This window comes from Portunus trituberculatus, chromosome 30 (assembly GCF_017591435.1).
Source record: "Portunus trituberculatus isolate SZX2019 chromosome 30, ASM1759143v1, whole genome shotgun sequence".
Lineage (NCBI taxonomy): Eukaryota > Metazoa > Arthropoda > Malacostraca > Decapoda > Portunidae > Portunus > Portunus trituberculatus.
Window position 1 is genome coordinate 9,232,490 of NC_059284.1, and position 26,499 is coordinate 9,258,988.

Below are 26,499 nucleotides of genomic sequence, written 5' to 3' on the forward strand. Positions count from 1 at the left end.
AATAAGAAAAGAATCCAAAAACAACCAGAATAACACATAAACATAAAAAAAATGATAAACAGTGAGAGATGAGACAAAATATCGACATTACCACCACCACCACCACCATTACAAATCACGACATTCAAAACCAATAAAAAGCAACACCAATAAATAAAAATAATAAAAACACAAAATGTGTGTGTGGTGATAGAGGGAAAGAGAGCAGTGTGGTGTATGGTGTGTGGTGACAGTGGCGTGTGTGTAGTGATAAAGTGGAAGAAAGCAGTGTGGTGTATGGTGTGTGTGTGGTGATAGAGTGGAAGAGAGCAGTGTGGTGTATGGTGTGTGGTGACAGTGGCGTGTGTAGTGATAGAGTGGAAGAAAGCAGTGTGGTGATTGAGTGAAAGAGAGCAGTGTGGTGTATGCATTGTGTGTGGTAACAGTGGTGTGTGTGTGTGTGTGTGTGTGTGTGATAGAGTGGAAGACAGCAGTGTGGTACGTGTATGGTGTGTGGTGACAGTGGTGTGTGTGGTGATAATCACCACACATGCTACGCTCTCTCTCTCTCTCTCTCTCTCTCTCTCTCTCATTAAAAGTGATAGCTAATTGCGCATTGATTATTTTCCTGACAATATTCTTATATCTTATGATAGTCTTATATTCTTCTTTAAGTGTCTGTGTGACTTCGCCGAACTCTTCTTTAAGTGTCTGTGTGACATATATATATATATATATATATATATATATATATATATATATATATATATATATATATATATATATATATATATATATATATATATATATATATATATATATATAAGATATCGCTACTGAAGAAGGGTCTAGCGAACATGACTAGCTTCGGCGAAGTCACACAGACACTTAAAGAAGAATATAAAACTATCATAAGATAAAAGGAGAATATTGCCAGGAAAATAATCAATGCGCAATTAGCTATCACTTTCAATCACTCCGTTTCCATCCTTGCTTGTGTTTGTTTTCCAGGCATATGTTGCAGTTGTCATTTCGTGTATATAGCAGTCCTTCTTACCTTGAAACAGAATTCCGGTGTCCGATTATATTTTTAATAACTAACTTGGCTAGACTGAACCTTACAGTATGTATATTCCCTCGGGAGTGCTAAAGTATATTCCCTCGTGAGCGCCTAAGACTGAACCTTATGTATTATTCCCTCGGCAGTCGTGTAAATACCAGAGTGAACCAGTCACCGCCTCACCAGTCACCAGTCACCACAGGCTCCACGTCATGTGCCCCAGTCTGCAGCCTGCACCCACACCCTCGCTCAACCATCCACCCACCATACACAGGCTGCACGCCTTGTACTTGTCACACGTAGCCGTCCTACCAACTCCTCAATGACCTACAACTTAGGGACAATCTAAAGCCACCCTAACCTACTTGATAAAGTGTTCAAAGGCTGCCGCTGTAATGAGCCCCATAGTCACTTCCGTCAGAGGCATCCACAAGGAAGTCCACCGTTTATGACATTGATTAGTGAAGCATAGGGAGGCATCAACTAGTGGCGTTGGTGTTACTCTGCTGGTATAGTCCATCCTTCAAATAGCAGCAGCAGTAACAGGAATACCCTTTCTTCCTTTAAGCTGAAATACGCCAGTCAGCAATTTGGGAGGCTGAGACATGATGGAATGATGGAGTCTCTTCTTTATGTGAATATATTGCAACTAGCGTTACATTTCCCGCTTCTAACAATAGAACAGCTGGGCTAATAATGTTCTATTTATTCATGTTAACCTTCGCGCAAGTTCTTTGACACCGTTTTTCTAGAGTCTACTTTACCATGCTCTCTAAAAATAGTTATTTCAGATTCCTTGCTGTTTAAGCAATGATAAAGTAGTTCGTGACGAGCATATCTATCAATAATTTGTATAAAAGCATTGTAGCTAGTTTTTTTTTTTTTTCTTATCGAGTAAATGCTGAATCAATGAAGAACTACTCGAATTTGTGGTACGACACGTTTTCCCGTCAGTGCTAAATAAAAACAAACCCACGTGTGTGCCAGCAAGGAGGGATCGCGAGGCTGCTACCATGGCTGCTGATTCCAAGGATGTTGTGGTGGAATTAGGTTTCGTAGAGAAAACACCGGCATGGAAGCTGAACTCCAAGTTCTTCCCCAGCAAGGTGATGTTTGCTTAGGTCCCACAGCGGCCCCCAGCTCAGGGCGAGCCACCGCCAATCGGGACAAATTCACCCACTCCTGTCTTGTTTAGTTTTCTTCAGTAAATTAAAATCTGGAGTGTATCACTTTGCCTAAATCTTCATAGATGTTTTTTTTTTTTTTTTTTAATAGTGTCTTGGGAAGTGATGTAATTCTGCGATGTTCTGGCTTTCCTGAAATCTTACTATTTTGTTAAATAGCATCATTCAGTTAGCATTTTTTTTCTTTTCTTTCTATAATCATGTTATGCTCGTCATTGTGATTGACGAGCTAATCCAGTAAACTGAAATTTAATTATAAAATTGTAATGCTCCTGCCATGGAGACAAAGTGGTGCTGATAAAGTTTTGCCCCCTTAACTGTTAGGTCATTGGGAGATTATTTTTAGGACTTAAATAAATGGTAGTTGTTGGGTATTAGAAGAGCTGGGCATTATGGCACTAAGTTGTGACTTCGTGATTTTGCCACACTGAATTTTTTAGTTGCAGACATTTTTAGAAAGTTGGACTAAGCAAAGTCACATTGCCAATTTTCTGTGACTTTTGCTATGATTTTTTTTTTTTTTTTACACCATGTGAGCTTTTCATGGGAATTTCTGGGCTAAAGGCTTTTTGGGGTACCTCCTATCTCAAAGCCCACCCACTAGGAAACCATTGCCCCGAGTGAGGAAGCCCAACCTACACTCAGACCGTGGACAGGATTCGAACCCGTGTGCTTGGAGATCCCTAGGATCCCAAAGCACGCATGGTTCCACTGTACCACGGTGGCACTTTGAACAGGAACAAAGATGATTTTTTTTTTTTAAGAAATTGCCATGGCTGGAGGAGAAAATGGGCCAGGAGGACATGAAATATATATATATATATATATATATATATATATATATATATATATATATATATATATATATATATATATATATATATATATATATATATATATATATATATATATATATATATATATATATATATATATATATATATATATATATATATATATATATATATATATATATATATAAAGGAAATAATAAATATGTGTTCCTCTGCCTTATAAAAACATGTTTCTGTTATCATGCCTCTTTTTTTTTTTTTTTCTTTTCTAGGTTTTACGTATAGTTTCACTGTAGTGTTAGGGAACAGTGCCTCAGGATAGAGAACTTTGGTTTTGGCTTATGGGAACTCTTGACCCAAGTGGATGCCTTTCCTAACCTCAGACCATGGTCAGAATTTGAACCTGTGCGCTTGAGGATCCAGAGGCCCCCAAAGTGCACACGGTCCGTCCCACTACACCACGGCGGCCCTGTTATCATGCTCAAGTTTACTTTGTAATTTAGTGGTCACACTAAGGAAAAAAGTTGTAGTCGCAAAGTTCCAAGTTGCACTGGGAAAGCAAAAACTAGAGTCACAGAGTCACAGTCACACCATATTTGGCAACAAAGTTGCACCTGAAAAAATTGAAATTGCCCCCAGCCCTGAATATTAGGTTGATGATGGAGCTGATGTGAGATAACAAGAGTGGTTTTCCTGTGGGCCAAGCCTCATGTTTCTGCTGTAAATAAAGACTAAACAGATATACAATTTCAATATATATTTACTCAAGTTCTTACTAGTACTCCCTGATGCTGTATTACCTCAATTCCTTGGAGTAGTTTTTGGATCACAGGTTAGAACTGTGAAGTCCATATACTGTAATGCTGTTTGTCTATCACATTTATTTGTGAAAATTTTTCTTTACACTATTTATCTTTTTTTTTTTTTACAATCTCTGTGTAGGTTGGAGGATGGCCAGCTTGGCTTGCCCTCAAGGGTCTACCCACCCCTGAGGAACTTGCATGTCGCCACTGCAAGAAGCCGCTCATTTTCCTCTGCCAGGTTTATGCTCCATTCCATGAAAAATATGAAACCTGCTTTCACAGGTACATCTTTTGGGACTTGAACATTCAGATGCTTGCAGTAACTTATTCATATCCTTGACCATGAATTTTGCAGTTATTTATGATAATTGATGCAAAATACCCAAATGATTTTCTTGCTAATTGACTTGCTTCCAGAACAATGTTTGTGTTTGTGTGCCGTGATCCTGACTGCTGCCGGGACAATGACGCCTTCAACATCCGAGTGTTTCGCTCACAGTTACCAAGAAAAAATGATTTCTACCCTAATGAACCTGCTAAGGTGGGTGAATCATACATTTCTGTCCCTGATGTAAATGTATATATGACTGATAAAAATCATTAGTTACTCAAATGACAAACTTTTGCAGGAGGTAGAGGCTGGAGCAGAAAGTCCTGGTGCCGGGGACTTGAACCACTTATGCCGTGTTTGTGGTGCTCTTGGACCAAAGGTGGATATTTCATTTATTGTTCATCAGTGACATTATGCTTCAGTTTAATGTTGGCTGTGGCTCATATGGAATGATATACTGACACTCAGAATGAGTAACTGCACCTGACTGATTCTTATGCTGCTTTTGTTTCCCGTCAGACTTGTGGAAGCTGCCATGTTGCTCGCTATTGTTCAAAAGACCATCAGGCATTAGATTGGAAAGGAGGACACAAGGCTGAATGTAAGAATCCAGGTAATGTGCTGATTATCATACTTTTTGTCTGACCTACCAGTTATATAATCTTTAGACTTAAGTGATGTTATCATCAGTGACCCATTTATCACAGTGTATAGTGATGTTAGGAATCACAGCTGAACTTATACATTATAGACTGACAAACTAAATTAATATACTTTGTCCAAGCAGAAATAGTGTACTGTACTTTGTAAATTCAATATTTTCATATGTGAATATATAATTTTTACAATATACGCTATACTCTCCATTAGTTTGATAATTTTGTCTCTAGTATAATCAGTTTGAAATAGTTTATTTTGTAAATAACTTGCTGTCCACAGAGAGTGTTAGTAAAAGGTGTTCAAAGTCAACTGCTAAGCTCCTCTTCCCTGAGTACGAGATAGAGTTGGAACCAGAGGAACAGGAGGCTGCTAGAGAGAAGACTGAGGATGAGGTGATGAAAGAATATGAGGAGCTGCTGAGGTCTGGACAGGTTACCCATCAAGATGATGATGGTTAGTAAAATATCTTGGCAACTATTGCCAAGGATGATAAATATTGTTTGATTTTAGTTAAGAGGAGAAAGAATGAGGAATGAAGTAAGCGACAGGCAGACAATTGAGAAAGTAGTGTTTGAAAGTTCTGCTTCTTACTCAGCTATGCGTGCACTGTGCTGTAATGAGGTAAGCAACCATACAGGAACCACTTTTTTGTGGTCAGTGGCCACCATGAAAAAATGGTAAAAATAAAACCCACACATATGATACGACTATAATATGAATGGTGTCAAATTGGAGATATCGAAAGAGGAAATGGATTTGGGAGTGACAGTTACAGATGACTTGACTCCAGACAAACATACAAATAGAATTGTAAAGGGTATGATGAATTTATTAAAGAGGGTGCGAGTGGCCTTTTCGTATCTTGATGAAAGGATGATTAAGAGGATGTTGATTTCTGTGATATGACCAAAATTGGAATATGCGGCAGTCGTGTGGTCTCCTCATAAAAAGAAAAATATCATGAAGTTGGAAAGAATACAGAGAGCAATTACAAAGATGGTTCCAAATTTAAGTACTTTGACCTATGGAGAAAGATTGAGGAAATTGGACATTACTACTTTGGAAGAGAAGGAAAAGAGGAGATTTGATACATGTTTATAGAATTGTTAATGGTATGGAGGATGTGGATAAAGAAGACTTTTTACTATTGGACACATGCAGTACAAGAGGATATGGTTTGAAGTTGAAAAGGGGTTTTTATAGAAGAGATGTCAAGAAGTATAGTTTCCCTCATAGAGTTGTGAACAGTTGGAATGAACTTGATTAGGAGATTGTAATGGCTGGGACTGTGCATACTTAAGAAGAAATTTGATAAAAGATTTAGAGATGGGACACCATGAGTTTACTTCCCTTTTGTAAACCACAACTAGGTAAATACATCTCTATGGCTGCATACATATGGGCCACTTTTTCGTGGGAACCATGTAATAGTGGCAAGCAGAGGTGGGCAGGTCCATTTTTCTGACCACACAACTGTGGCCACCCACAGTGGACAGCAATAGAAACCATTATTTTCAAAGGCAGCACGCACACAAGCCACTTTTAGTTGTGTCCACCTTGTCATCTGTGTCATAGTCAACTACTTTTACGTTGAGTGAAGAAGGTGGAAGACATGTTTCAGTTGTTTGACTGTGAAGCATTGATTGCACAGGTCAAGAAAAGACTAGGACTTCATGATTTCCAACAAAAGAAATATAGTGATAAGAATATAAAAAAAAAAGCTGGAGTAATCTTTCACTTGGAGAAAGAAATGAGAAAGGTAACACAATATACTTTATTGAAAGAAAAAACATTGTTCATCAATAAATTTTGTTACACCTGCCTGCTTGTCTGTCTCTTTGTATGTTAGTATGTATGCATGTCTGTATATGTGTGTATATGTTAATGTGTGTGTGTGTGTGCACACATTTATATACTAATATTTTTTCCTTGATATACTCGTATAATAACAGTGACCTCATCAGTGGCTGCTACCGAATGGCTCATGTGCAAGGTGCATCTACTCACCACTTCAGTGGCAACCATTTTTGGTGGCAGCCACTTTTCATTGTGACCACTGACCACAAAAGAGTGGCTTGTGTGCACCTAGCCATAGTGCTTGCCTCAAAGTATCCACATTTCTATTGGCCGAGAGGTGATGACTCACCATGATCACACACGGTGATTAGTCCTGGTACTTCTCTTAGGCTTTTGCCTCGCATGGGGAGTGAAAAAAATCGTTTTTTTTTTTTTTTTATCATAATCAGACTTTGTGAACTTATGTTTTGGATTTTCTAAATATGTCAGGTATCTCGTAAAAGAGCTTGTGACAACTCAGTTTTGATCTGGATGTTGCTTATCTTACAGATAGGCAGGGAGCGCCACAATTATGCAGTTGTTCTTTATTTTGAAAATATTAAGTATGCTTTTTAATGCAAGAGTAATTCTTTTCTTTTTTCAGACTCTGATACAGAAAATGATCTGGTGAATATGGCCACCAAAGAAACTGACAAACAATTCCAGAAGTTCCGGACAAGAATTAAAGACTATCCAGACCAGGTGGGTGTCCTGTGTGACATGCTCTGGTGATGCACAGGGACCAGATCTCTTAACTCAAGAGATCTATTTGTCTTTCTTAGGCCTACTCCAATAAACTCAGATCTCTTAATTCTACAGGATAATCATTTCATCATTGCCACACTTAGGCTTTCACCATCTCATTCCACTATTCATTAACCCAAATTGGAATTTACATTACTGAAGATGAGTTGAGTGAGTACCTATTGTCTAATGTACTTGTATTGAGAAAGCCTCCTGTTCTTCCCATTTGTTAGATACTGCGTTACGACCGGGAAGGTGAGCCCCTCTGGGTGTCCTCAAGTAATAAGGTGACACAAGTGCCAGACTGCCCTGGCTGTGGAGCTCCCCGACAGTTTGAGTTTCAGGTTGGTGGATGTGCTCAAGTTCAGGAATTTCAAAGTTAAAACATTGGGTAAATTAATGACAAAGTTCAGATGATAGCTAATGGCTTGTGTTTTAATATTGTATTTTCTTGCAACATCAGGTAATGCCACAACTGTTGGTCCATCTGAAGGTGGACAGTGCAGGGCAGAGCATTGACTGGGGCACAGTATTGGTGTACTGCTGTTCCCAGAGCTGCCAGCAGGATCGATCTTATGTAGAGGAGGTGGTCTTCAAGCAGGACTATGCACCTATAGAGGAAGTGATGAAGAACCAGTCATAAACATGGCTCAAGTAGTGAGTGTGTTCAGTAATGAATTGTTTTCCCTGTTTTATTGTACATTATCTATCTAATATTTAAAACTGTATGGTATGATGAGTAATAAAAATCATATATATATATATATTAACATTACTCTATCCGGCATCTTTATTATCTATCTATCTATATATATATATATATATATATATATATATATATATATATATATATATATATATATATATATATATATATATATATATAATACAATAATTTACAACCAGTATTTGCTAAATATTTAATAGCAATATTATTTTCATGAGGTGATATGGAATGTTTAGCAGCAGAGCAAGAAATTGGTTCACCAATATATTTTACCATCACATAAAAAGTCTTTGGTTAAGTAATCATAAATTACTTTTCTATCTTGAGTATCTCCAGAATTTAATAATAATGGTATTTTTCCAACACAAGCCTTCAACACATACAGTAAGGCAGACAGGAGCTCTTGATGCATTCTGCTCAACTTGGGAACGTGTAAAAATAATATATACACTATTAAAATGTGAAGATACAATGAAGTGTGGACTCTCGCCATTCATACTATTGGCAATATTTACATTTTATAAATAGTATACATCAACCCCAAAACTGGGCTTTGAACAATGTTTTCAAATGAACCCCAAAATTATCATGATATTTTACTGCTGAAGCAGTCCATACTCTAATATGGCCTTCTAAATGGCAAACAAAATATAATAAACCTTCTTTCAGAAGTAATTATATATAATAATAATTCATACAGAAACTCATTATATACATTAATTCTATGAACAGGCCGTACAAATACAATATTTGCAAGTAAAATTTTGTTGTACTACATGGTAAATACATAATCTGTTAAGTCTGCAATACAAATAATTTCGAGTTCATAAATAACTCTATTTTTCACAATCTTCTCACACTGATTAAAAGAACAGGAAAATACTTGTGTGTAGCAGTTCTGTTGGCAGGACTTCAGTGAAGGAAACACTTGCAAGGATTTTTTCCCTAATGAACTGTCTCCCAGTAATGTATTATCTTATGACATGGCAGCAAACCATGATGGTAGAGGCACACCCTAAGGGCAAGAAAGTTGTTGATGAAATGAAGGCAATAGTAAAAAGAAGGAATACACCTTTTGTTTGTTATTAGAACTGATCATCATATAAATACCACCTTGTAAGAAGTATTGTGTTTCTATAATGACATCATCTAGTCTTGGCATCACTAGCAGATATGAGATACTTTCTAAATTAACCAGTTATAAGTTACCAAGAGAGAGAGCAGGTCAAAAGTCCTATACAGCTCTACCTAGAAAGAACAGAGTGTCATCTCAGACACCAGATGCTGATGTGTGATGCACAGATGACTAAGAGAGAATTCCTGCCCTTACTTTGACCAGAGAAAAAAAAATTCTGAGCATTGTCATTCCTTCTTTTGCTCTTGATACTTGTAACTATCACAAAGCTTTCTATAACCGCACAATAAATATGCATAAGTAACAGTTATTGAAACAGGTTCCTTTTGGTAGTCATGAAAAACAATTCTTAGATTATTCCAATGTCTGAACACAAAATGGCCAATAGTTTTCATTACCACTAATATGCTAGTATTTATGTATTCAGTTTGAAAATTCATTAACATTCTAGATCAATAATTATACAACAATGAATTTCTCATTCTGCAGCAAATTATGTAAAGCAATTACATCCTGTGTACCAGATTAGCTTTTGGAATGTTCTACAAGATCAATCCATGGCAAATCTTGTCAGAGTTTATATAATCTTAAGGATACAACACAACCATGTACAGGCCTTTGCAGACCTTCACATCCAGTAAATGGACAGATAGTGCACTCCATATATATATAATGTATACAAGAGAGCTGTAGTTTGTGCAATAAAGGAGTTTCATCCCACCATTCCCAGTGTAGTAATTACCATGAATTGCCATGGTCCTCTCCCTTAGCAGCACATATCCAAGACAATCCCTCTATAAAGCAGAACAAGCTCAGGTGCAAATGCTGTGTCATAGATACATTTCAACTATGCAGCAGTAAAAATTATGGCATGAAGTTCTAAAAGCATGCTGTCAAAAGTGGCAGCATGATAATAATTTGAAGACTTTGCTGTAGTTGATGATTTTATATATATATATATATATATATATATATATATATATATATATATATATATATATATATATATATATATATATATATATATATATATATATATATATATATATATATATATATATCCTTCATAAGCAACGAGCTCAGGTACTGCTGTACCTCTAGCCACTGCAGTAAGACGGCCAGGTCAACACACACAAATGAAGATAATGCAGACTTAATCAATAAAATATCTATTTGGATCCTCAGGCAACTTTGGAATCTAATGTAAGAAATTTTGTCTCAAGACATGACTCATTAGTGTTTTATTGAAATAGATTTAGTCTCCAAATGATGTTGAGCAATAACTGTTTAACCATAATGCATATGTGTATATCAATTTTTGAGTAAGAGTTCTCTTTTGATTAACATTAAATATGCAAGTATCTGCAAGTCCTTAGGTGTATATTACATAAGTAAGCCTAAGTTGCAGGAAGTAAGATACATTTCTTGGCAGCAAACAAGACTAACAAGAAGTGTCAAAGATTTCATCTACATTTTGATCCAAAATTTTCGGAGGTTTTACACCAATGAATGGTGACGTGAAGTACATTCTGAACCACATGCACCTTACACATACAAATTCACCCATCCACTACACACACACACACACACACACACACACACACACACACACACACACACAACTGACTAGTTGCACATGCTCCCATGAATGCTGCAAACAGTACAGCATAATTATATTCATATTCTATTGTCATTGTTATTCACAAGTTACACACCTAATCATGAAAACAAGTGAAAAAAAAAAAAAAAGCTAAAATAAACAATATACTGTTGATTTCCACTATCCCTAAATTAAAATCTACATCAAAATTATTAAAATGAATTAATATAACTTGCACCAAACATTTTAAGATTGTAAGAACAATTCAAAACTTATAAGAAAAATATATAAATATTAAAAATAATAAAATCTTATTTAATAATTTACAAATAGATGAACTTGAAGGTTTGAACAGAGAAGTCTTGCAGTACACAAGTGAATAACAATGTGAATAATGAAAGATGATTTGCCAAAATCTTTTGTTCCTTGCAGTAGGAAGAAGTACAATACATCAACTTTATTCTAACTATGTACTTGGTATAGAATGTTATCCATAAAGACACTAAATGGATCAACATTTTGCAGGTGAGATGGTTTCCAATTAATAGTGACTGCATACTTCCCTTTCCAATTTACTGTTTTCTATTACAATACTAATGCTGTAACTTTTTAATAGAATGATTGATGATTTCTTTACTTGAATGAATGATTGATGATTTCTTTATTTGAATGAATGATTGAATAATGACTAATATTTCTAAAGGTGCTGCAACACTTAATTTTCAAATTAAAGTTTTAATATATCAATACAAATAGAAAAAAAAAAAAAGAAACATTTATAATTAGGCTGGATGAGAAAAGAGAAATAAAGAATTACATATTAATAGATAGAATCATGAGGATAATGTTACTCTGAAATGTTATGAAGACTGTGTTAAGATTTCATTAGGTCGCTCTTGACAACTGACATGTTAAGAGTGAGTTGAAGTTTGAGACAGAATGAATACAATTAAGACAAAATTTGAGAAAGAAAACATTATACAAAATGGAATGCAATGAAGCCTACACAGTTAGTAATGATTGTAAAGAAGTACAGGACACTGATACTCTGCACAGGAAACATTACTGGTGTAGTGATGTGAGAGGCAACACAAGATCCTATGTGGTAGGGGAATGAGAGATGAAAGAGTCAGATGTAGTGAGACAGCATCTCATTTACAAGCTGAAACACAAGAAAAGTCTTGGATTAAAATAAAAAAAATCAGACTCAACATGTGAAATATGATGATGATTACTGTTATTTGGCGGGGGAACTCATATTCTAAAGCTATGAAATCTTTAATTTATAAAACAAGAGAGTTGTTCAGCAAGTCATTCTGCACTGATGTATGGAAAAACTGAGATGAAGCTACACACTCCACCCATGACTGAAGAAACACTTATACCACTCACCATTACTTTATCATTTAATTAACTTCAAATTTTTAACACATTATGGCACCACAAGGCCACATAAAGGCTTGATCCAGCTTTATCAAACTGAATCTTTTCAATAAGTAAAGCTAAAATGAGCTTCCATGCTTTCATATTTCATAATCTAATCAATGTGCAACAAGAGGTTAATCTCATTAACGTACAAAAGTCCCTGAAAATACTTGACACAAAAGGAGAACTTTTTACAGTTATTGTGTTGCTGGTGTGAAGTTGTGGTTTCATTGAATGACTATGGACAGCACAACAAATAATTTAGTATCGCATTTTAAAGGAGGCAAGAACATGCAAACCCTGAAGATGTTTAGGCACTAATTAAATGAATCCCCTTTGGATATGACAAAATGGGTTCTGAAATCAGTTTAGGTGAAGAATCTGCCTTTGATCTGAGCCTGTTAAAAAGTAAATAATACAACAATCTAACACTAGACCAATAAATCATTCCTCTTGATGATAAGGAAAACAAAGCAGGCTGTCTGCGACCATCAATGGCATGTCCAACAATCAAGTACAGTTTTTCTTGAGGCTCATCATCAGTATGCGGCAGTCATCCCTGGTAAAATACTTAATACTAAACCAATATTGTAAATCTTTGCTAACTCTACCACTGTCTTCTATTATGACTGCTTCCACCTAGACCTGCTGTAGACAAGACCAAAAGTTGCTATTGGACATAACAATCTCATAACTACCCAAAAAGGCAGTCAAGAGAGAGATGTTCTTGAGGTTATATATTCTTAAATTCACACACATGATCACTCACATCTTAGCAATTGTGTGATCTCACCACTATGTTATAAAAGGACTCTGTATCATGCTAGTCCTCACTTGCCACCAGGTAGGAATACAGCCACACAACTTGGACATAGGAAAGGTAGGCAAGAATGAGCAGATAGTCACTTAAGAGGACAACATTAAGGAAGACTGAAATTAAATGATTGTAAGAAGCACAGAACACTAATACTTATTCTGACGACAACAACTCACCAGATAAAATACCCCATGGTATAAAATAAATCAAGACATCATGTGAGACAAGATTCTCAGTGAACATAATTATATCTAAGAATTTTAGTTCCTCTTTTGAGTTTTTTTTTTTTACACATTCTCTACTATACAGCCCATACATTTATGGAGGTGTGAATATAGTTCCTGAATACATGTGGTGGGTAAAGAAAAAAAGAAAAATTAATATGTGCTCATACCAAGCAAAATATGAAAATTTAAATTGAATATAGATAAAACATGGAGCTTCAAACATTCCAAATATCAATAAAATAAAAATAAAACATGGAAATTCAAAATATTCCAAAGTACCATAATACTCATTTCTCCCTACAGACTAACCTTCTACTCACACCATGGCCTCTACATCTAGGTCATACCACAAACAGACTCCACACCACCCTCACACTACTGGTCACCTCGGATGGGAAACATGAGGACTCGGCTGCGCATGAAGGACAAGTTGGGAAGTTGAGTGACCACCTGCCTCACTTCAGGAGCCAGGGACTGCAGTGGAGTGGCAGGGCAGGGCACCTTACTCATTCCTCCACCAAGGATCTGCTGTACAAGGGGGGATGGTGTGGGTGGGCTCTTGGCTGCCCTTCCTCCTGACCCTTTATCTCCTCCTTCACTTAAAAACTCCTGTTCTAAACCTGTCAAGAGAGACACTGTTTTGTCAGCTGCCAAAGCAGATACAGATAACAAGATTCATCAGTACCAATTGCAAGATAAAAACAATCTCAATGAATCAGGAGGAAGTAACATGCAAATAATATGAATATCACTACAATTTTCAATTTTTATATACTATATTTGTATTTGTTCCTAATGAGAAGCAAATGAAGACTGGCATAAAATTACTATAAAGTATTACTTAAATTCCCTAATGCAAGAAATATACAAGAAATATGTTACAAATATTTGCATAAACTATCATCATTCATTATCTTGAGATGCTACCGAAAATCTTATTTTTCAGTAGAATAGCAATGTGTTGTGCATTGTTAAGACGAAACCAGCAAGGGCTGCAACATGAAGATGACTAAGCAAAGCTAAAATATAAATACACCTCTGCTTTGGTTTCCCTTAACCAAGTTCAAACATTATGCTAATGCTACATGCAGTTACTTCACAGTCTGGATTACTAATAAAATGGCTCTACTATATCTATACTTTTACTAAACAAATATAGCAGAGACTAATGAATGTAGTAAAATTATAAACATTGACCTGCAACTACAATAAAGAAAATACTTAAAGGATAGGCATTCAATAATATGTCAAGAGGACACATACCTATGTATGTGCAAAATCTGATACTTCATGTCTTCACCAAATGAGTCAGGCAGGTGAGTTAATCACAACATGGCTCACTATACTACTTTTGTATATTAAATTGTGAGTATTCACCTGATTCTTCACCAAACAAAAACTCTGAAGTTATGAGCAAATAACTTACAAAGATTAATCCATGGTTCTCACAAAACCTACATGCCATTTGCTAACTGAAGAAAAGTAGTAAGTCTGTTCAAAAGACATGCCTAAGGAACATATACAGTCACAGATACACATCAGCAGAGATCACAACCCTCCAAAACCATCCATGTAGGGTTCAAAGAACACTGAAACATCCCCTTAAAATGCATCAGTATAATCAGACATAAAGTTCATATGAACTAGTACATAATGGCAGGCATAATCCCTCTGTAGAAATATTTATATAACATAATAAGGCAAACATTAATTTCTCTTCATTATAACATGCAGAAAAAAGCCATCTAGAAGCAGAATGAAAAGGTGACAAGCCAGAGTAACGAGTACAAGCTGTGACAATAAAGCATGCAGACACTAAGTCGTGCACCACCACCTATGATGCCCTCGCCACCTTACTCACTTGCGAGCAGAGCATTAGTTGCCCCTTTACCAATTTTAGTGTTCGTTAAGAGGAGATCCAAGCCAAATAAGGATGAACTATAGGCTGAAAAGTCCAGAAAGAGAAATGATTATAAGAACCAGTGAGTCTGGTCTTAAGCTTCTTGCCAGTGGACCCAGCAAGAGGAAGAGCAATTGCAAAAAGAGCTAACCAGCAGAGCACAAAAAGGTTCACTTTCAAACTACATATGGAAAGCCATTACATACACATTAAGATCTATGTATGTTGCTTATGTACAGACCAGATATCAAGAAAGTGTTTGCAGCATCGAATGCTATGCAATCTTGCTATTTTCTTTTAGCACTATTTATAGTCCTTTCTTAAAAAATTACCACCAAATATTTGTTAATCTCATTTTACAATGCATTTGTTTAAACATGTGTGATATGAAAAGAAGATAGATAATCTGATGAAGCTCAACTATTCTAAAATAATTCCACATTCCACCAGGTGCACAACAACTTCATGAATTTTAAACCAGAAACAAACTTTCAGATTAATGCCAATAATGGAATTTGAAGCGATCACAGCAGCTGTTCATTCTGATGTGCTGGAGCAAGTCAGGGTGAGAGAGGGAAAGGTGCAGATGTGAGTCAATCTTGCATTCAACCTGCTTGTTGTTCCGAATCATGCTGGTTCTCTTACAGTGAATAGTGACTGTGAGTTATATCTACAAAAAAGCACTTGCTGCAATAAAACACCAAAGAGTTTTCATAAAAAACTACACGAGTCCCTTATTCAAATTCTCTCTTGCTCAGAGCATTTCAAATTCCTTCATAATGTTACACCAAAGACAGTATTTCTTCTTGATAAAGTGTTCACTGTTTGTCATCAATCCTCCACTGCTGATCATTCTCTTGCTCAAACTGTAATATGTATTTAATAATGCATTCAATTCTTAAAAATCCATTTACTGAGAGAGAGAGAGAGAGAGAGAGAGAGAGAGAGAGAGAGAGAGAGAGAGAGAGAGAGAGAGAGAGAGAGAGAGAGAGAGAGAGAAATGTATAAAAATAAATGAAATAATAATGTCACAAAAACACACAAACCAACAAACAAGTCTCCACAACCTTCACATGGCCATCAAATCCACGACGAAAAAAAAAAAATAGTTGAGGAAAAACAAGCCTTACGCTACAGTCCTGCCTCCTACTGCCTGCCTCCCGCCACCACACCAACATGGCCACTCACCAGGGCCCTCCAGGGGGTTGGTCAGGCCACTCGACGTCCAATCAAACTTGGCGGGGGGGATCTGCTCCTGAAATAATTAAGGATTGACAGCGCTATCAGTGTAAATGTGTGTGAAGTGTAAATGTGTGTGAGTGTGTGGTGCTTTGTTAGGGTAACATGTAGGGATTGTAAGCCCAATGTATAAATGATATGCTACTGAGTCCCTTTTCCATGTCTATTCATCCTTCTCATTATCTGCAGGACTGAATCTTTGAAGACAAATGTTTCTTTTTTACACTAAGTCTTGATTTTTTTTCTGAAGTTTACATTTCAGTTTACTAATGACATTCATTCACACTCTCACCTCTGAGCTTCCATTTGTGGAGACGGTAGAGGAAGCACTTGAGGAATTCTTCTTGTGCTGTCCTTGCTTAGGTGTAGTTGCAGGAAAGGTGTCTGCAGGAAGCTCCTTGGTTGCCCCAGCCAGTCCCACACCACCAGATCCTCCTGAACCCTCAGTGGATTTGGCTGGGGTGAGTGGGGAGAAGCTGAGGGTCTGGGCAAAGAGGGGCACTGAAGAGCTCCATTTCTGCCCAAACAGCTGCAGAAGTGAATGGAGAGTGCTGTTCATAAGGATATCTTACAGGAAACAAGAACAAACTTTCCAACCTGTCAGTGTCAAAGTATAACATCTGGTCCAGATGGGAAAGCATAAAAAATTAAAGATAACTGAAAATTTGTAGCATGTACATTAACATAATTTCAATTTGATATTCTGAACATGAACTATTTAAGTCTACGAATATCAATCTTTTACACAACTAGTACATAAATCTAACCTTATGTGTATGTAATGATGTGATGGGATATGTTTCTGATTCAGTTGAAATAAAATGGTGAAGATATATAATCAAAACATAAGAATATTATCAAGAGCCATTATAGTCTGAAAATATAAAAAGTTGAAAGCATAACAAAGTTCAGAAAGATCCCAAACTGAACAAATTAAAAGCAAAAAAAGTAAAACAAAATCTATTCTGGAAAAAAAAAAAAGGTCCATACCATTAGCAAAAAAAAAAAAAAAAAAAAAAAAAAAAAAAAAGCATCTGCAGAGACAGAAAAGATGCAAAAGAAGTAGCATAAGCAATACAGGCACTTGCAAGTACTTCAGTTGTGGCAGACTAATATTCCTTGTTTGATCTCAAGTGGAAAAGTGATACATAGAAAATCCAATGATTGGTATGGTACAGCAAAACAAATTCAACACCATACAATTTATATGTTCTGAGTCATATAATACTTAATAAAAGCATATACATTTGAATCTCATCAATTTCAAGTTTCAAGTTCATGATTTTCAAGTTTTACGTCGTGAGTGTCAATGAGGCACATGCAGCACAAGTAATGTTGCACATGATGCCAATACCAGGATGAAAAGCAAAGGCAGCTAAGTGGTCCAAACATGTTTCACTATTCTTCATTAGTTTCTGAGTTGACACATTCATGTGATTGATGCGTAAAAATACTGGTAATTTGCATATTATTATGGACGAAGAAGCCTTTTTCTAGTAACTTCAATGCATGAAAAGAGAGAAAAGCAATGGAGAGGAGAGAAGATTCACAAAGCAGAGGAGAGATGGGAAGGAAAAAGAGGAAGCTGCATGTACAACAAAATAGAACAGTGGGTGTGGAGTTGTGTGTTTACCGTGATCATGGCCGCCTTACTCACAATGTTGCGAGCGTCTACATTCACCGAGGAGAGGAAGAAGTTATGGGCCTGTGTGCTACTCCATGACAGCCTCAGGGCAGCACTAGACTCAAGGTTTTCCAGTTGACGCCACACAAATGCATCACTCTCAATGGCCTGATGCAGTAAGGGCACAGAGCAGCTCTCCTCCTGTGATGCCTCTGGTGTTCTTGGTATCCACTTGGTGACTAGACTCTCAAGCTGTTAGAGATTTACCCAATAGTAATAACAATAACTAGTAAATAACAATAATAAAAATAGTAGTAATAGTAATAACACCACTTTATACACACATATAAACAACAGAATGGTTAAGAGTATTTGCTGACCTTCTGCAAAATAGGACTTGTCTTGGTCACTTTACCATCCTGAACCTGAAATTGTGGGACTTCTTCTACAGCAGCAGTGGTGAACCCCCTCAATGCCTCACTGTTCTCTGGGGCACTGAAGTCCCCAAAGTCATCACTGAAGTCTTGAGAGAAGTCATCCTCAACAGCACTCTCTTTCTCGGGCACCACAAAGTCACCAAAATCATCAAATTCAGCCTTGACATTAGTGTTTGCTGAGGCTGTAAAGTCACCAAAGTCATCCTCACCATCACCTGCATCATCACTACCAGCCACAACTTCACCACTACCCTCATTACCATCACCAAACCCAGTGCTGAAGTCACCAAAGTCACCAAAATCATCTGAGTCACCAAACGTGCCCTCTTCAACTTGCTTTCTCAGATCACCAAAATCTAGATCATCATCATCATCATCATCATCCTCACCATCATCACTACCACCATCATCATTATCACCTTTGGCTTGATTGAAATCACCAAAGTCAGATTCATTTTCATTCTCACATATATCACTAATATGTTCTGCAGTGTCACTGGAAGGCTCCATTTCCCCTTCTTTCACCGTTATGTCATTTTCTGGCACTGCACTTTCATTACTACTTAAGAAAGGAACATCTTTACCCAGCCCAAACTTATCACCTGTTCTTTGTTCTTCATCACCATCCCCTGAGGCACTGGTTGTTGGCACCACCACAGTGTTTACTTCAGAATCTTCCCTCACATTCTCTTGACTGGTAGCCATCCCATCTCCCATTACTCGTTCATTCCAAGCACTGTGGGAAGGAGTTTGAGTCACTTCTGAGGTGACAGGAGGGCCCACTTTGCTCTCATCTTCTGGCCTGAGAAATCCTTTAGAGTGGAGAAAAGTAACACTCGTCTCTCCCTGTTCATCTTCACTGGCATCACTTCCTGCATCTCTTGTCACTCTACTTGACTTGCAAGCCAAATCCTCATCTTCTGAATTCCCATCTGCTTGCAATCGTTCAGTAATTAAACTAATTTGATGAACACTTGCACCTGAACTGACCTCTTTGCATTCATTTTGCATTATGTTGATTTCAGATGCTGGCTGACACTGATGGAGATGAAGGCTCTTTTCTGAATCACATTTGTCATTAATGTTGGCACCACTAGGTAGATCAAATCCAGCTTCATGAGAAGAAAACTCTCCAAAGTCAGCATCATCATCCTTTACTAATGTGTCTTCTGCAACACAGTCCAAGGGAGGAGGAGAGCAAACTGCCCTGTGTCTAGATGAGTCATTTTCTTTACACTTAGAGGTTTCACTCTCCTGGGAGAGTGGGTGACTAGATATTTGGCTACTGTCCCAATTCTGACTTGAGTTTGCTTGCACACTGCCCACACACTCCCTTGGTGTCTCACTGCCAGCAGAGCACACTCCCTGAAAGTCACCAAAGTCATCCACATCATTCTGTTCAAAGTCTGACAATTCCCTGTCTACCCGTCCAATGTCGCTGCCAATCAAGTCCTCGCGAGAACATGGGTGGCCGTCCCCCTGGGGCTGTGGGGAGAATTCATGTGGGTGATTTGAGCTGTCCACTCCAGAGTCCTGGCTGATGCTGTCCTCCAGGGTCCCCTCCACTCCCTCTGTTAGTCCTCGGTCTGTGGTGGGCCCTGAACGAATGCCTGGGAATCTAGATGGGCTGGACTCTGGTGTTGGGGGCAATTTGTCTGACAGACCTGCAATAAGATTTATAGGAAAGACTCTGCTACATAATTAACATATTTTTAGAGTGAAATATACTTAAATATTATACATGATAACAGCTATAAATGTCATGTTCTGGATAAAAGATAAATGTGCTTAAATATAATCCAGATATTTGCAATTCACAACACATAAACACATTGGCACTAAAAAATCCCAATCTGGTAGTTGGAAATGTGAAATGTTCAGCAACATAACATTACTGTTGTCACTAGGTGAATGTAATGCCTTGGAGAAACAATAGCAACACTTGTCTAAACCTACATTTACAAAGCATTTCCTTAACAGCCAAAGGTTAATCAAGTGGCAACACATTTGACACACAACTATAGGATCTGTGGTTAGAATATCTGGTTACGTGGCATGTTAAGTTCTTAACACTACACATTAAGTAAAGCCCCTTCATATCATTCCTGGGAGCCATTTCCTCCTTGATGTTGTTCAGCCTACTTCTAAATGGAATCACCTAGAGCACATTACATACTTGCTACTAAGCACCAAAGTAGTTTTTCAAACCAAGTTATCCAAACTACCACACAAATTTAAACAATTACCAGAGGCTTTCAGTTGTGGATTATTCACTGAAGGCAAGTGTGAAGTACAAGCTTTGTCCCCACAGCATGGAGTGAGACCTCTCGGTTCTTTAACTTCAACAAAGGAAAATCAAATAGAGGTAAAAACATATAACAAACTCTGTTACATAAAGAAGTGCACAAATTAAAATTATGTTCATTCTAGGCATATATTTGTTACCCTTTAATTTCAAAATAATATAAAGTATATTAAAAAAAAAATCACACATTTTGGTATCCTCTCACCAAATAAAAAGAAAACCAAAGCCAATCCAATGTATGTCCCACTCCCCACTGGTCATCCTCCTACAGCAACTACTTACCTGTGATGTCAAAAGAAGCATTGTGAGATGAGAAGTGATCAAACTCATCATCCTCATCCACTCCTGGACAGGCCACAGATGGGAGGGAGTCCAGGGGTGGTGGAGAGGATGACAGTCTTGGAGGAATCATCTGAAAGGCCATGTCATTCTTCCTTGACCTGATGAGAAAAGAAAACAAGTGAGTCAAATTGTGTGTCATAGGTTCAGATTTAGTTTACATAGTTAAATGAAGCTACATGACTTATCTTTCTGGTTAAAGGTAAATTGAGGAAATAATGATGAAGTGCTGTCATGGTCATCATTAAGTTTTGCTGGACAATGTGACCCACCCAGCAGTGTGATGGTGTTGCTTACTTCACCCAACACATCATACAGGATGAGCCTAAAGCATTACCATAATTCTTGTCATCTCTATATAAAACTAACATATTTATCATATTATCAAAGGAATCATAGTTGAAGTCTTAGATTTCCATCCAAAAAGCATCAATGGATCCAGCATTTCACTATTCAGTGCAGGAGAGGGTAGAGATTGTGGAAGTCTAATTTGTGACTCATAATTAAGCATTTGATTGACAAATTCAGGGAAGCAGGAAGGGTTAGTGATAAAAAAAAGGGCATAGTGCCTGACTATGGTCTGCAAAGATAGATTACAATATTGAGAACCAAATGACAAAGCATTTATCACATGCAGTTAGTCTCTCAAGGACTACTGTTAGGGGCTCCACAGATATTAAGACAGCAGATTAGGTTCTGTACCAACTTCAGCCTCAGTATTGCCTATAGACATTCAATTTTACTTCAGTTCCCCATAGATGTGACAGAGTATGGACAGCTTTGTGGCATGATGCAGAAGGAAATTAACACAAAACGAGATTGAAGAATTCACTGACCACAAGTGGAATATTACAGTAAATGGTGTGTGTCAGGAGTGATGATAGTGTAATAGATAAGCATTATAAGCCTGATTTTAATTATGAGAGTTGTTTATGTTATCAGAGTACATCACAGTAGATCTTCTGGAAGAGGCACTAAGCCTGTGTCTCCAGATCAGTAGCCTCATCGTCAGCACTGGGAAGCGTGGTGGCTTTGTACCGAAAACGAAGTTCATGGTTTTTCCAGAATTTATCCAACCTCTTCTCGAACTCAGCCACAGACCCAGCCTCCACTACCCACTCTGGTAACTCGTTCCAGTTGTTCACAACTCGGTTTGGAAAAGAATATTTTCTAATATCCAATCTTGCTCTAGTCTTGAATATTTTCTTTGAGTTCCCCCGAGTCATGCCATCCTCCCTTGTCTGGAAGAGTCCTTCGGTACATTCCCAGTCGTACTTATGGCTAATAATCTTATACGTCTCTATCTGATCACCTCGGGACCTTCTGTACGCAAGGGTGGATAAGGCCAGCTTCCTTAGTCTTTCTTCATATGGTAGATCCTTCAATTCCGGCACCAGCTTCATGGCTCTCCGCTGCACACCTTCCACAGCCTCTATATCTTTGACCAGGTGAGGACACCACACCTGATTTGCAAATTCCAGATGTGGCCTCACCAAAGCAGTGTACAAGGGCTTGATGACTGCAGGCTCTAGATGGACAAATGTTCTTATTAGGCCTACTATTCTATTTTCTTTATCAATCTTCTCTGCAAGATGGTCGGAGAATTTCAGCCTATCATCTATTAGTACTCCAATGTCCTTTTCCATCCTGGTCTTTTCAATGTCTCTGTACATGGAGTAGCCTCTATCGTCCACATTGGATTTACTTATGTGCATGTACCTACTTTTCTCAGGGTGGAAATTTAGTAGCCATTTTTCAGTCCATTTTCTGAGCCCGTCCAGATCCTTCTGTAGCTTGTCACAGTCTTCTGAGTCCTTTATCCTCCTGAACACCTTTCTGTCATCTGCATACAGGAAAACCTCACTTTCATGCTCTACTGCTTCCGGCAGGTCATTGATGAACAGAACAGACAACAGAGGACCCAGCACTGAGCCCTGTGGAACACCACTGCATACCTCCTTCCACTCCGATGCCACTCCATTCACCATTACTCTTTGTCTTCTTCCCATTAAAAATTTCCCAATCCAAGTCAGCAAAATTCCTGCAATATTGTAGCTGGCCACCTTCTCCATCAGACGCTTGTGAGGAACCCGGTCAAAGGCTTTCATGAAGTCGCAGTAAATCACATCCATGGCCAGCCCGTCGTCTATAGCCTCAGCCCAACTATCAATTACTTTTATCAGCTGCAGCACTGTTGATCTTCCGAAGATAAACCCAAACTGCCTCTTGCTGAACAGCTTGTGCTTTTTCATGTGTGCTATAATTTCCTCCCTTATCAATGATTCCATGATCTTGCAACACACACATGTCAGACTGACAGGTCTGCAGTTTCCTGGATCCTGCTTGTCTCCTTTCTTGTATATAGCCGTAACAAAGGCATCTCTCCAGTCCTTCAGTATTTCACCTTCCTGCAATGAGCTGGTGAACAATATCCTGAGTGGCTCCAGTAACTCCTCCATCGCCTGCTTGATTATTCTTGGATGTAAATTGTCTGGACCAGGGGATTTGTTCTTCTTCATGCTTTTAATGATCTTTCTTATTTTGTCCTGGGTTATTTTCATTTGATCCAGTCTAGGAACAGCCTTCTTGTTTGCAGGTGGTGACTCTCCCTCTGGTTCCTTAATAAATACTCCTGCAAATTGTTCTGAGAGGATATTTGCTTTCTCCTTGTCAGTTGTGCCTTTATCTTCTCAATTACTGTCTTTGTATAGATCTCCAATACAGGATTTAGTTCTAGTTTTTGCAGTCATGTACTTCCAGAATATCTTGGGGTTTTCCTTCAAAAGACTGGCAATCTGTTTCTCCTTTAACTTGAGTGCATTCCGGGTTTCCTATCTAATCTGATTATTGAGCCTTCTATAGTTCTTTGCCGTTTCTAGGTATTCCCTATCACTGCCATCTTCTTCCTTAAACTTTTTCATCCTCTCCCACAATCGTTGTTTTCTTTTCACCTTGGCCCACAGCTTCCTGTTCATTGGGAGGTTTTCATTTGTTTGCTTTCTCCTTGGCCCACTGACTGACCTCTTAGGTACACATTCTTCAATGACTTCCTTCATTTTCAGTAAAAATTTGTTCCATTTGGTATCAATGGCCAGGTCTGATGACAAATACTGTGCCCAGTCAATATCTAATCTGTCTTTCATGAGTTTAAAATTGGTTTTCTCATACATATAGACTTGCCTCTTGCTCTTAGTCTCCATCTCCTGGAGCTGACAATGAAAATATAGGCAGGCATGGTCACTTTTTCCCAATGGGCTCAGCAGTATTATATCTTCGACTATGGACAATATTATGGAAAAAAAATTAAATTGTCAAATACTACCACACGTTTGAGGTCTATATTGACACGGCACAGCTTTGGAAATACCTACATCAAGAAAAATAAGTCAATAATCAGATTCTCACATGCTATCACCAATACAATAAAACATACAAGCTTATTCAGGCACTTACAATATTTTACCTACTTATATGAACTTATATATATACAGGATATTAGATCCAGACCTCAGCAGACTTCTTCATGCAGCTCATTTTACATTTTTCATAACTGATGTAGATAACTTGCCTTTAGTGTGGTGACAAATATGAGGAATCCAACACATTAATGAACTTTATCTAAGAAAGAGAGGGAAACTGGTGCACGAGATCACATGAAGATAAGCCATTCCATTTTAAAGGTTGGTATGGTTAGGTTACATAGACTTGGTAACTGTAACTAACCTATCTTATCCCATATCAAATGCAGCCAGGGTAGCTCACCTTAATGGGAAGCAATACAACATTATATAACTTTCCACATCAACACCTTAAGCATATCTGGCGTAAGAGAAAAGGCTTACTGATTGATGTAAGGGATCAAGACGGCAAATCGACTCTAATGAAAGCTGACCTCGGGAAAACTTAGTCGTCCTCTCGCTGAGCCCACTTTATACATAACAACTCCAGGAATGAGCACAGTACAGCCCCTCTACCCACTGGCACACGTGGAAGGTAAGATTTGTACAGGTGCGTCACCCCCACTCACTGCCCCGCCTACATCCCTCTACGACCCTTACCGTCACTTCCTCCATTCACTAGGCACTAGAAACACCACTATACGCTGATACAACCCTATATTTGGCACACTGCAATGTGTCTAGGGAGGAAAAAATGTGAGAATATAGCAAAATACTTACTTACCCGAGAGTCCCGTCCTGTGTTTACCTTCCACAGCTGTTCCTGCCTCGTCCTGCTGCTGCTGCTACCTGCTGCTGCTGCTGCTGTATGGCATTTCGACTAAGAATCTACATAATATGACTAGATATTTGCTTATAATATGTAATATATTCATTTTATTATATTTGTATGTCTTTCTGAGTCTTTACATATTGTTTGATAATATGATTTTTATTCAGGGTAGGTATATTCAATACTTTTTCGTTAGGTAGCTAGTAATATATGTAATTCAGTCTTGCAAGTCGTCTACATAATTCTCTTTCTCATGTGGTCCATATGATTCTTTATAGCAGGTGATATATATATATATATATATATATATATATATATATATATATATATATATATATATATATATATATATATATATATATATATATATATATATATATATATATATATATATATATATATATATATATATATATATATATAATGGGTCAGTCAATGGCAGCAGGTCTGGATGTGGGCTGTTCATACATCTCTGCCAGTCTCTACACTGACACTGAGGTTTCCAGGCGGCTCCCTGCGGGCCTGCACCCATGTCTTCCATTAGAGCAGCTGTATGCTGTACTGGAGGCGCTCCACATTGTGGCGCCTCTCCATAAGAATGTAAATTTCTTTATGGACAGTCATTGTACGCCCTTCAATCCACCTCCCCCATGGACTGTGATCTAGTTAAGTGTCTTGATCTCATCCACGCCCTAGAAGGTGCTGGTGCCACGGTCCATTTCATCTGGATACCCTCTCATGTGGGTATCTCGTTAAATGAAAAAGCAGACCACCTTGCTCAGTGTGCCCTACAAGATGACACAGTGGACCCTGGCACTGAGTACACTCTGGGTTATGTTAAGAGTAGCATTAAGGACTTTGTACATAGTAGCATTAGTGATCAATGGGAGCTTTGTTGCCATAGGGGCAGTAGCACTAGTCTTCACTATGCACGTGTCTCCCATAGCTGTGCTTACACCTACGGGAGACACACTGCATCACATGACAGGGTGGCAATGAGGCTCAGATTAGGCTACAAATACTTTTGGGAAGTCAGTGCTTCTCCTGGTGTGTGCTGTGTGCTGTGTGCTACACCAAGGGGACACACTTTACGTCACTATATC

General features: G+C 37.9%; 2 protein-coding genes across 11 annotated transcripts; one reads left to right on the plus strand and one right to left on the minus strand.

Annotated features, from left to right (window-relative positions):
• The first annotated feature begins 1,958 nt into the window (after positions 1-1,958).
• LOC123510989 (programmed cell death protein 2-like) lies at positions 1,959-14,455 on the plus strand. 2 transcript variants are annotated; one of them, XM_045266580.1, is made up of 10 exons: positions 1,959-2,145; positions 3,960-4,102; positions 4,238-4,361; positions 4,450-4,530; positions 4,671-4,764; positions 5,091-5,264; positions 7,252-7,349; positions 7,625-7,735; positions 7,855-8,048; positions 13,626-14,455. In XM_045266580.1, the coding sequence occupies exons 1-9, from the start codon at positions 2,053-2,055 to the stop codon at positions 8,032-8,034; spliced, it is 1,098 nt and encodes a 365-aa protein (XP_045122515.1). In that variant the 5' UTR covers positions 1,959-2,052; the 3' UTR covers positions 8,035-8,048; positions 13,626-14,455. The 2 variants fall into 2 exon arrangements, with proteins under 2 accessions (XP_045122515.1, XP_045122514.1); XM_045266579.1 differs by lacking the exon at positions 13,626-14,455 and having other exon boundaries at positions 1,960-2,145; positions 7,855-8,153.
• Positions 8,624-25,437, minus strand: LOC123510988 (aftiphilin-like). Of its 9 annotated transcripts, none has more exons than XM_045266571.1 (9): positions 21,110-21,267; positions 20,769-20,861; positions 18,466-20,186; positions 18,095-18,337; positions 16,754-16,990; positions 16,411-16,477; positions 15,184-15,267; positions 13,709-13,942; positions 8,624-12,015 (listed from the first exon to the last, which is right to left on the minus strand). In XM_045266571.1, exons 1-9 carry the CDS (start codon positions 21,249-21,251, stop codon positions 12,005-12,007), a joined length of 2,832 nt encoding a protein of 943 aa, XP_045122506.1. In that variant the 5' UTR covers positions 21,252-21,267; the 3' UTR covers positions 8,624-12,004. The 9 variants fall into 9 exon arrangements, with proteins under 9 accessions (XP_045122506.1, XP_045122504.1, XP_045122505.1 ...); XM_045266569.1 differs by lacking the exon at positions 8,624-12,015 and adding an exon at positions 25,349-25,437 and having other exon boundaries at positions 13,386-13,942; XM_045266570.1 differs by lacking the exon at positions 8,624-12,015 and adding an exon at positions 25,345-25,434 and having other exon boundaries at positions 13,386-13,942.
• Between the last annotated feature and the right edge of the window lie 1,062 nt (positions 25,438-26,499).